The sequence below is a fragment of the Staurois parvus genome, unplaced genomic scaffold, assembly GCF_062004578.1.
Source record: "Staurois parvus isolate SC_StPar_1 unplaced genomic scaffold, SC_StPar_1.0 ptg000025l, whole genome shotgun sequence".
Classification (NCBI taxonomy): Eukaryota; Metazoa; Chordata; class Amphibia; order Anura; family Ranidae; genus Staurois; species Staurois parvus.
The window spans coordinates 21738039-21750354 of record NW_028317821.1 but is presented as its reverse complement, the minus strand read 5'-3'; the positions used below and the strand labels follow the sequence as shown (position 1 = coordinate 21750354).

Below are 12316 nucleotides of genomic sequence, written 5' to 3'. Positions count from 1 at the left end.
CTTTATTTGCTGTATAACTAATAAAATAATACATTTGGCTTGTGTGCATGTAATGGCTTAATATATTTATTTTTGCTAATTGCTTCCTTTAGCTTTTAAAATAACAGTCATTAAAATTATAAATTTTTCTATTTGTGATTTTTCTCATTACACATGACGAAAATATATCCACAATTGTATTTAATGTCACCTCAATGCATTTAATTCACAAAAGCATAATTCAATAAGTCTGGTGGTGGGCTTATTTCTTAGAATAAAGAAATTATGTTTTTAGTACAAATGGGGTACAGCTGCATTTAAACTTCAAATATTAAAAAAATGTGATTATAAAACATTTTATCAGTCAGTTTTTCATGGGAATAGGTTACATCATTTTAATCCAATAAATGGGCATAGAATACAGTCAAGCTCCTTTTTTATGCCAGTCTCAAAGATTCCACATTTAACTTTAAAATGATTCACTCACTATATTTGCACCATATTTACTGTCTACTTATTTGTATTAGCTGAAAAGTATATTAAATTTTAATCAAGACGATTTCTTTATAACTTTAAAACAGTAATGTAATTTTTAAAAAGTAATTTTTCAATATTTTAAATCTGCAGCTTTCTGTAAACTAATACTGGATGATTCTGCCATGAAGGTTCTTGGTGCTTTTGTGTGGTCTCAATGCCCTCTCTTCCAATTGGGCTCCTTGGGTGTCACTTTATCACACAGGTTTATATGAGAGATTAAAAATGCCCATTTCAACACACTTACAAAGACATGGTACACTGTTGTCACCATCAGCCAACCCTAATAAAAGTAAAATGGCATGCAGCCATCACTGGAGAGCATGTTGGAAGTAGCTGCAAGGAAGTTGTAAGAGATCAGCAGCACTGAGATGCAACGTAAAAAGAAACTAAATATAACTAAAAATTGTTGCCAAAAACTGGGTACTAAACAGGCACAACAATGCATGCACCATCTTCATATTCTTTAGTAATGTAGTTAAATTTCTTATGGTGGGTTCCATTCCAACCTACAGAGGTGAGAAAAAAATTATATTTTTTGGGTAAACTGTTGAAATTTGTGGCAATTACACTACCCAATCCAATTCAAAAGCAATGTCAAAGGCTAGCAATAACTTAGGCTTCAATACCAAAAAAAAGTCCAGCAAATGTGGTCTTTGTACATTGTTGTCAAGGGAACTACAAATGTCACAGCTTCTAAAGCAGAGTTAAAGTGTTACTAAACCCAGGACCCTGCATTCACTATATCTGATATCCCACAGTACACAGAACATGAAAATGCAGTTATTTTAGTAAATATAAACTGCTAAATACCTTTTCTCATCAGCTGTTAAAGCAGTCTTATGATTTCATCTGAGTACTGGTTAAAAGCTTCTACTAGGAGTTTTCTTTCTGCTCTAGGAAGATGCAGGACCCCTGACCTTTGTCTGGACAGTGATGATTGGCCCTGTGCTGATCACATGCACTCTCCCAATAAAAAAAAAACCTTTCCAGCAATACACATTAAATTGAGCATGTGCATGTGGTTATGGGTTCAGTCTGTCTTATCAGGAGATAAGACGTGAACTTTTGAACAAGCAGAGGGGCAGAGAAGAAAGGCTCAAATGGCCTTTTTACACAATGCAGAGGATTAACCTTTTAGGTTCCACAGTGAGTGTAACAAGCATGCTTTACTGCATATTCAGACTGATTTTACTGTTGTGTGTTTAATAACACTAAGTTATGCCATGCTGAATTATAAGGCACCACATTCTATGCAAATAACTAAGCAGAATATCATTTTTAATGTAAGCAAAAATATAGGTGACATACAGATGGCTGGCTATCTTACTTTTGGTTGGTTTACATTGTTGAAGACCAGGACATTCTTAGGATCATTACTACAATTACTATGATTTTAAAACTAAATGCACTTCTCTCTACTAAAGCCATGCAAAAATGGTGGATATAGTGAGTGATGAGTGAGTGAGTGTGTGCGCGTGCTCAAGTAACCAAAAGGGTTCAAAGTACAAATGTCATTTGATTTTAAATATCTAAAGTGGGAATGTTCGGGGGGGTGGGGGGGTTGGGGTTATAATTATTTTGAATGTGCGAATGCATTATAGTCAAACAATTCTAGCAATCTTATAAGGTCTTTACAATGGGTTACTTCATATTTACAATGACATGATAGGACTCAAAAAAGTATTACTGTACTTTCTCTTTGCTACTAGAATACATTTTTTATATTTAAACTTGCAAATAATTTGCCAGATACACTTTGTTTTTAAATATACCGTATATACATATTATGAGGCATGGGCAAGCAGGGTTGAGCATTAGACATATACACACCAGGAGTGTAGAAGTGCTGATGTCCCTTGTGGAGCGACATAAAACTACTGAGGACTATTTCTGGGTTTAGCCCTATAAAGCTTTAACCCCTGGAAACAGTAAAACCAGTGCTTATGTAAGAGCGTTCCTTTTTCAAAGGTATAAACATGCACTTAAAGTAGAACTATAGGCACATTATTTTTCCTATTGGATAGACTGAGGGTTATAACCCCTGTAAGTATTTTTTTTCATCATCTGTCCCATTGTGGAGATTTTCCTTTATTTCCTGTCCCATAGCCAAACAGGTAGTGAGAGGAAATCCCTACAAATTAAAGGAATTCCTTAGGAACCCCAGTCATCATGGAAGGTTTCCCCTCTATTACTTTTATGAGGAAATCTGGCATTTTCCTTTACTTTCAATTCCAATGATAACAGTAAACAGGACAAGTCGAGAGGGTGAATCTCCTTATCAAGGGCACAGACAAAAATAAAAACCTGACAGGTGTTCTAATCCCTCTCCACTCTATCTAAAATTAAACTAAGTTTTGCCTTCTGTTATACTTTATAGAAGGTGTAAGACAACCATGGGTGCTAGATAATAATGGACAAAAAGGAGTCTCTTTCTTGACAATGGTACAGCATATTAGATAATGGTAGTGCCAAGGACTAGGCATATGGCTGCCAATTGCCCTATATTACATGAAATTATGGAATATTGACCTGGGGAGGCATACTATATGTCACTATTTGCCAAACCTGGTCTTGCAGCTGAGAAACTGAGACAAGGAGGCAGATATGTCATATTACAATAGAAGGACATCCAGCGGAGGAATTATTAGACTCTGAAAGCCTCTTCACATTGGTCTATGGCCAGTCTGGAAGATCCTGCAGGCTTGGCTCAGATCAAATGAGAAAATTGCATGCATGACGATACTAAAGACTACTCGACAGTAGTGCTCTCAGTGGAGACATCTAGTGCGACTGTAGAACACATCATGGGTGTAGTTAAGAACTTGCTACACAGTGTAATACTGAGCAATGATTTTCCTCTGTTTTAACAATTGTAGAGGAAAACAGGAAAACAGGTAACCAGTCCTAAAATTTGCTTGCAGTAAATTATGTTAATACTTTTGCCTGAACTTGAGGGGAATGTTGACATCCCAACATCAGAAGTACCTTACAACTTCTCACTAGTGGCCATGGTTGGGGAATCAAAAGAAACCACTGCAGTGCCAAAAATAAAAGATACACCATTGGCCAAGGAAGATATTTTGACTGTACAGTTGTGGGATCCTAGTTAAATAGGGTACCTCAAGAAACAGAAGCCTGTTAAGAAGTTAGCCTGTTACTATATCAGGTAAAGAAGGAATGCGATCAAGTTGTGGAGCAGATGGTGGTTCTCCATTCTCACACACGAATGGCGTTGGATCTGGCCCAGTATCAATTTTCGGTTAGTTATGGAAGGGGAGGAAATACAAATCTGGATCTGGTTGGGCTCCTATTAAAGCCCGCCAGGGGGCAACAGCACATTGTTAAACCATGACTATGCCACTCAGTACAAAAACAAGGTTATAGTTAACCATTTGCCCTCCAGAGGATTTACCCCCCTTCCTGACAAGGCCATTTTTTGCGATACGGCGCTACGTTACTTTAACAGACAATTGTGTTGTCATGCAACGCTGCACCCAAATGAAATTTATGTCCTTTTTTCCCCACAAATAGAGCTTTCTTTCGGAGGTATTTGATCACCTGTGCATTTTGGGTTTTTTTGCACTATAAACAAAAAAGGACAGACAATGTTGAAACAAAACCAATATTTTGAATTTTTGATATAAAACATATCCAGTTAAAAATTCAAAAATAAAAATCACATTTCATCATAAATTTAGGCCAAAATGTATTCTGCTACATGTCTTTGCTAAAAAAAAAATAATACCAATACGTGTAAATGAATTGGTTTACGTGAAAGTTATAGTGTCCACAAATGGCAGTATATATGCTGTAATTTTTTTTAATACTATTAACGGTGGAGATCAGCGACTTACAGAGGGACTGCGGCAGGCATTCGGACACTGGGGGGCAAGTGACTACCTCTGACATCCCAATGACACTAATACATAATAAAAAGCACTGACACTGTACTAATGACACTGGGCAGGAAGGGGTTAACATATGAGGGGGGGGCGATCAAAGGGTTAACTGTTTGCGGTGTGCTGTTTTACTGTGTGTATTTTACTAGGGAAACATTCTGCTTTGTATTGCTTTGCTATGTAGAGCAATACAAAGCAGCATGTCGGTGTTGACAGGAGAGATCTGTATTGTTCACACACAGCTGTAGCCGCCAATGGCAGAGCGGGTAGGGAGGCATGCGCACCCCCTACCCTGAAATGCAAAATCACATATATACTTCATGCTGTGCATCCCTGCTGCCCTGTAGCAGTAGTTCTGCTATAGGGTGGTGGGGAACCAGTTAAAGTGTTACTAAACTCACAACAGTAAAATCAATCTGTATATGCAGTAAAGCATGCTTGGTATACTTACTGAGGAATTTAGGGTGTTAATCCTCTGTATTGTGTAAAAAGGATGTTTGATCCCATCTTCTCTGATCCTCCCCTTCTTCCACATTCCCAATTTCATCTCCTGATAGTACACAGCCTTGGGGATACTATGCACATGCTCAGTTTGGTGTGTACTGCTAGAGAATCTTTTCCTTTTTTTGGGGAGGGGGCATGTGATCAGTACAGGGCCAATCAGCACTGTCCAGACAGAGGGCCAGGGGATATGCAATCTCATAGGGCAGTGAGAGGAGAATGAGAACTCCTCCTACAAGATTTAACCAGTGCTCTACTGGACACTGATAGAATTCATAAGACTGCTCTGACTGCTGGTGAGAAAAAGTATTTAGTTTATATTTACTAAAATAATTGCACTTCCATGTTCTGTGTACTCTGGGAGACTAGATATAGCGAATGCAGGGTCCTGGGTTTAGTAACAATTTAAAGAGCTTTCCCACAAGTTTTCTCAGACCGGTTTATTTTTTTTATTTTTTTGACAGACCAAGAGACCTTTCAAGCTTTACTTAGTGATCCCACAGAGGGGATTAAGTCAATCAGAATGAAATAAAATAATCAGAATGAAATAAAATAAAAAGGCAGAAAGCACTTTTCAAGAGCTGAAGGCAGTACTGTGCAAGGGCCGAAGGTTCATCACCCCCAGCTTCAATCAATTTCATGTACAAACAGATGACTATAATGTTGGCCAAGAAGAAGACTTGTCCCAAGAAATGAATGGGAAAGAATATCTAGTAACATACCTCATCTGGATACTAACCACTGTAGAGAGGAACTGTTCAATAGTGTAAAGGGAGTGCCTGAAACTTTAGTGTTTCTTTTAGTGGGCACAAAACTCATTGCTGTATTACCTTTATGGCACGCAGTTCCAATCAGGGACGGACTGACAACTCATGGGGCCCCCGGGCATTAGGGGATCATGGGGCCTCTGTGTCCTTGCCCAAACTCAAAAAAGCCTATGAAAAAGGTACCAGGGGCATCTCATGGGGCCCCCCACTGACCCCGGGCCCTCGGGCAGTGCCCGAGTTTCCAAATGGTCAGTCCGCCCCTGGTTCCAATTGATAACAGACCATTTTCCACTACAGTGGGGTAGCTTGATATAATACAATAGTTATAAATCAGCAGAAATCAAAAAAATACTGAGTGGTCCATTGAGTCTAGCCTTTTTTTCTTTTTAACCTTTTTTGTCCTTCCTCATATGTCCTTAATACTATGCATGTTAGGTTCCTGAAGTATTCAGGTTCCTGCAGGTTTTGCCACAACTGTCACGCAATAAATCGCACTGTAATCATGGAAAACTGAATTGCACAAAGTTGGTCAATCAGAAGAAGCTCCTGCTCCTTTAGGGCGTCAAGCTTCATGTGTTGCGGTTTGCCGCTTTTGCAGCACGATTTATCGAGCAGCAAAACAGCACCACGTTTAGGTGCCATTGAAAATGAATGGCACCCGAACATGCTTGCTGCATTTTGCCAGCGATTTGGAATCACGGTTCTTCCTGTGATCTTTAATCACTAGATATGGAAGGGGCTTCAGTTATACCTCATTTAGAAAACTGTGTCCACTTCTGAAGACCTCACCTACAAAAAGATATTGATTAAATGGGCATCAAAAATGGTGATAGGTCTGGGGGATTGAGAATATCAGAAAAGACTGCAGGAACTTAACATGCATATTATTTTTAAAGACATAAGCTTCTGCTGCTTTGTTGGGTAACAAGCTTCGTAAAATATGGTTTGCTGCTGTTGCAGCATGATTTCATTGCGTGGCAAAACTGCAGTGTTTAGGTGCCATTGAAAATTAATGGTACCCAAACACACATGCTGAGTTTTGTCAGCACTGCAGTGCGACTTGGAATCACGGGCAGTATCGTGGTGATTCTGCCTGCGATCCCAAATCGCTAGATGTGAACGGGGCCTAAAGATCTATATAATCAGCACCTTCTTCTGCCTGCTGTTAGTTCTTATAATGATGCATCCAAGAATACTATTCACTTTTCCCAATGACAGGCCACACTGTTTGCTCACTTTAAAATTTCAGAGAATAAAGATTTGGGACTGCTTATTTCTAATTGCAAATGTACTAGCAGATTTGAATACAAATAACAAAACGAAGCCAATCTCCAGCTAACAATTTATAATCAGTTACAGTATACTTTTTTTTTAGCTTTTGGGATGAATGTTGTACATGAATAAATAAAAGCTGATCATTTGAATTACTGCTGGCAATGGTAAATGGATGGTCTCATCCATGTAAGCTGATACATTCTGCTACAGCTTGGACTTCTGAAAAGCAGCCGAATTGCTGGCTGAATCACCAGATAGAAATAGAAGAAAGCCAAAAAAAAGAAACTAGTATAGAAATCACATTTAAGAATTGGTAAACTGCAATATAATAAATGTAAACATAATGAATGGTTTCTGGTTCTACAGGACTTTACATTTTTTGTAGAACAAGTGCTGCAAAAACACACACAGAAGGGCGCAAACGCCTAGCGCATTACCACTATCAGTATTTATTGGATCTAAACACAATTTCATACAAACATATGTCAAACAGGCGTGTCGAACAACAACTCCAGCTGTAGGTGACCATCATCAAATCATGAACCAAGTGGTTGGAAAGGTGATACGTTGATTCATGATTTACTGTTGGTTACCTACAACTGGAGTTGTCATTTGATATGCCTGTTTTTACATGTGTTACATGTGTATGCAAGTATGTAATTGTCTTTAAATCCCATAAATGCTAATGGTGGCAAGGCGCTAGATCATAAGTCAAGCAGTTTTTCTGCCCAAAGGCTCCTCTGCTGAACGCACTAGTGATGTTTTTTTTCCTGCCTGTAAAAGCTCCTCTTCTCCTCATCTATGTGTGCATGGAAACATGGGCTAACACAGAGGTGTGTTTTAAAAAAACAAAAAAGCAAAGGCAGTAAAAGCAGCATTTTTTTCAGCACTTCACATGAGCTCTAAAAATAAGGTCAATTTTTTCGTTCGACCCACTGGCTGAATGAAAAAAGAAACTGACTCGTCTATGGCCAGCTTAAGAGTAACATTTTCCCCAATGACCAGCAATGTAAGGGGACAATCTTCCTCCTACTGGCCTCCAATGCAAAGGGGCAAAAAGTAATCCACACTTGGTGTCAAACATTTATTTATTATACCTACAATATTCTAACTGTATATGCAAATGTACTGTGAGCTGTAGATGTATTAATTTCTAGCAGGGGTCCCCTGAGGTGAGCAAATAATTCAAGGTCTCCTCAAAGGGTAAAAAAAAAAAAAAAAAGTTAAGAACGGGACTCAAAGTTCCCTAATTCAGTCTAACAGGCAAGGGCGTATTTCCCACAAGGCCAACAAGGCAGTTGCCTAGGGCGGCATTTTTTAGGGGGCAGCACTGAAGGGAGACATGTGGCATGGGAACCAGGTGGGAACCGAGAGAGACTGCAGGCTACGTGATGGTGTATGCAAAGCCCCGACTCTCGCTCCCAGGGATGTCCGGAGCTGTGCAGATCACTGTCTATCTCTCTCTCCACGGGGAGGGGGGGGGGTATGGTGGCCAGTGTATGGGGGGCGGTAGTAGAAGGATCTCTCAGGTGGGGGCACAGGGACAGGGGTGTTGTTGGTGAATGTCAGGCTCTGTGCGAGGGGGGGGGTTTCATTGCCGCAGGCTCTCTCTGGGGGGGTGCTGATTTATGTGTTGCCTAGGGCAGCACAAAACCTAAATACATCATTGCTAACAGGGGACAGCGATAGGGAGATATTCTCCAAAATATTCAACAGGTATCAATAATTTAAATTTTTACATCAACAAAAGGACATATTATACACAGAATTTAAAAAAAAAAAACAAATTTGGCAGATTTGGCCAAATGTAATAAATATTAAAGGAGACTTCGTACACTTGTCATGGAATGTATTTAACCTCTTGGCGCCATCGCCTCCCGGCCCTTTAAGGGTTTCAGAAGCCAGGAGGCGGGGCAGGGTTTCGGGACACATGATCAGGAAAGGTCCCAATCGAAAGAGGAGATCGGGACCTTTCCGTGAGTACCGGAAATGTGTGTGGCACATATTTTGTTTTTAATAGAACGCAAATGTGCAGCTGCTCGATGACTAGGCCCAGATGCCGGAAGGCCGCAAAATTGTATTCGGCCAGCACCAAGAGGTTAAAATAGTGGCAAAAAGTTTTCTTATAGGGTTAACAAGGTATTCCACTGTAAGAGGACTATGGATCCAAATGTGTATATATTGGGATGTTTGGATGATCTAGACTGCACTGAGGTCTATAAAACAGAAATCATAACAGTACTGTTCCTGGCAAAGACACAAAATAAAAATGGAAAAGGAAAATATTGCCAACAACTTAACAATGTATCTTGGAAGTAAACGATACAATGTATATATTAGAGAAGTGGATATTCAGCCATATGGCAGTCTTCATTGTCACGAAGGCTAGACACCTGGATAAGCCTAAAAAGATCCTATTTGGGATAGAGTACAAATACTATGAGATTGTTCTTTAGATTGATAGCCACAAAGCTCCCGAGGCCCATGCTGTCAGTATTATAACATTTACACTAATCATAATGTGAAAATGGTTAGGACAAGGTCCAGCTCATAGCTACCTTGTCTGCATGCACTCCTTGGTCATACTAAATGATGTAAGGGCTCCATATTATGCCTTAAACACTGTAATTTTTTATAAAAAGCCTTTGCCCATCTTCTTTATTGTTAAACACAAAAGCTAAATAAAACCAGAATTAAATAAAAACGTCCATGTTTCACTAATCTGTGGAACTCACCTCATACTGGCCTTGTTCATGGTACAACTTCCCCAGATTATAAAGGCAGCTGGTCACTGAACTTTTATGAGCGTTAGGATCTTTTAAATTTTCATCTGGAATTTCTGAACATTTCAAGAAGGTCCTTCTGGCCTCTTCAGTTCTTCCCTGATTCATAAGAATAATTCCTGTATTCAAGTATGCCGCTGTAAAATCAGTGACTGCAATAAGTATCATTTTAAGTGAATACAAAACATCTAAAAGTAACATGTTAAAAATTCAGCACTGCTTCCTTTAGTAGCAGTAAAAGACTGGCCTTGAGAAAATAGTTTTGCACACGTGGTCTGTCACTAATTTTCCTTCCCTTACAGAAAAGACCACCATAGATGATTGGTGGTTCGCCCTACATGCATTTTCAAAACCTTTCATCTCTACAAAATGCTGCCAATTAGAATGCCAGTTTTGATGATGGTTTTGTGGTGAGGTCTTAGCCCTTCATCTTAGTTAAAAAAAAATGTGATGATAATGATAAACAGATGCGAATGAGGATGATAAAATGTAAATTCATTACTTACATGCCAGTGTAGGCCTGCTACCAATTGCTAACTTGTAGTAGTGGAGAGCCTCTGAAAACTTGCTGTTTTCCTGGAGCAGTAATCCTCTGGAAAACATACACAACAGGAGAATGGATCACTGCTCGAAAGCTAGATTCATGAATATTACTTAACAGAATATTTAAATGCTAAAGTTTTCAAGCAATTACATTTACGCAATACTGTAAGCATTTTAAAAACATGTGCATAGCTTATCTATGCAAACATAAAGACACACAGCTGAATTTAAAGTATATCTAACATGAACAAGGTTTTGGCTGTAAATAAACTTTAAAACAGGACTCTAGGATTTGCAGTACATTTAAAATATACATTCTTTTAGGGATTAAGTCCAATTATGTATATGCCACCTTGTGGACTTATTTTTTTTTCTTTTACTACATTTTTACTTAGCACTGGGAGTTCAACTGTCCCTATACCTTTGGTGCTCCGACACTGAACTTTCAGGTTTCCTATACAGTATCTTCAGGGGTGTTTGCAGCTACTCTGCCTGGCCCTCCTCTCCTTTTGCCCAAACACAGAAGGCTTTGTATTATGAGAACTCCTTCTCAAAATACAAAGTATTCTCTGAAAGGACAGTGGAGGGGCAGACAGAGCAGCTGCTGTGTAGGAGAGCGTATCTCACCTGTCACAGCATTATGAATATAGTGGAAGCTGTACTCCTGGTGTTCAGCAAAAATGTAAATAGTAAATAAAAGTGATAAGTCCACAAGGTAGCATTAACCTTGTTGGACTTAACCCCTTCTACACCAGCACATTTTTAAAAGTGCTGCAATTCCTGAACTTCCTCTTTAAAGAACGTGTGTGTCCTTCAAGCACCTAAAATAAAATCGGGGCAATACAGATATACAGTAAATATAGAATTTTACATTTTTTCTTTTGCTTTTTTAAGGACCAGCACCATTAGTTAGATAAAATCCAGCCTTACAGTGTCTTCCACACACCCCTCAACTTTCCCAACTGCAAGGGTTACATGCTTGTTACATCTATTGAGAGATGAAAAGGCCAACACTTACCTTACTCCTGCTCTGGTCACCTCCAATTCTCTCTCCCTCCGGAGATCCAGGCTGTGTGGGGTGTCTTGGTGCCATCACATACAATGCAGGACTATTAACCCTGTATTGTTAATGGAGGAGGCAGTAGTGGGACCTGGCTGGGAATGTCCTAGAAAGGAGGCTTCCCAGGACTGGTCGCACAGCTAGAGGGACCCTGCTGGAGTGATAAGGGGTTAATGCTTATTCCTGCACCCCTAGACTGAACAAACAGTTAAACCCTTGCAGTGTGTTTGGGGGGGGGGAGGAGATGGGGGATGACACTGCAACAGTTGATATTGTCTAACTCCTGGATTTGTGCATTAAGAACTGAACTGAGATCAACAAGGTCTAGACAGTTTAGATTCCGTCTGTCTCTCAATCTGAACACACAATGCTCCCTGCATATAGATCAGATTTTTAAGATTTGCTAAATAAATACTTGTATAATCCGCAGAAAATTATGTAAGGCTATCTTAACTGTGTAATACCTTGCAGATCTAACAGATCATATAAAATATTACGTTGAAATAAAAATTGGCAAATCAGCCAAACGAACCACACTGTATTTTATGTAATATGATTATATTTTATCATCTTAAAGGCCATCTAGTGGCCCTAATTCTGTGAGGGTTTTTTCTGAACCTAATCAGAAAACATATTGCATTATGGCCACTAGATAAGAGTTTACAATCACACGAAGTAATCATTTTACACAAAATAGGGTACATTTTGTTACGGGTGTGCGAATGTTTGTCATTTTCATACAGCAATTTTGTAGCAAAACTCCAAACTAATGCAGTAGTGCCACTTCCTTGCTACAGGAAAATGAAGCGGCGTCATAATCCCAATGAGGTTATCTCTGGGCTCTGCTCCCTAATTTACACTTGTAGCCCTGTGCGATATAATAAAGCCTCGCTTGGCTGACTACAAAGGCCCCCCCCCCCCCCTTCGTACGCACGCACGCACACATATACACACACATTGTGACTGCTGCAA

At 39.4% G+C, this 12316-nt stretch overlaps 1 protein-coding gene across 2 annotated transcripts in view; it reads right to left on the bottom strand.

Moving 5' to 3' along the window:
- TMTC2 (transmembrane O-mannosyltransferase targeting cadherins 2) overlaps positions 1 to 12316 on the bottom strand; it is a 420955-nt gene that overhangs the window by 116508 nt on the left and 292131 nt on the right. For both annotated transcript variants that reach the window (XM_089652355.1, XM_089652348.1), the window contains exons 5-6: positions 10248 to 10333; positions 9694 to 9878 (exon numbers count right to left, since the gene is read on the bottom strand). In XM_089652355.1, coding sequence (XP_089508481.1) covers positions 9694 to 9878; positions 10248 to 10333 — 271 coding nt within the window. The remainder of the gene's footprint in view (positions 1 to 9693; positions 9879 to 10247; positions 10334 to 12316) is intronic.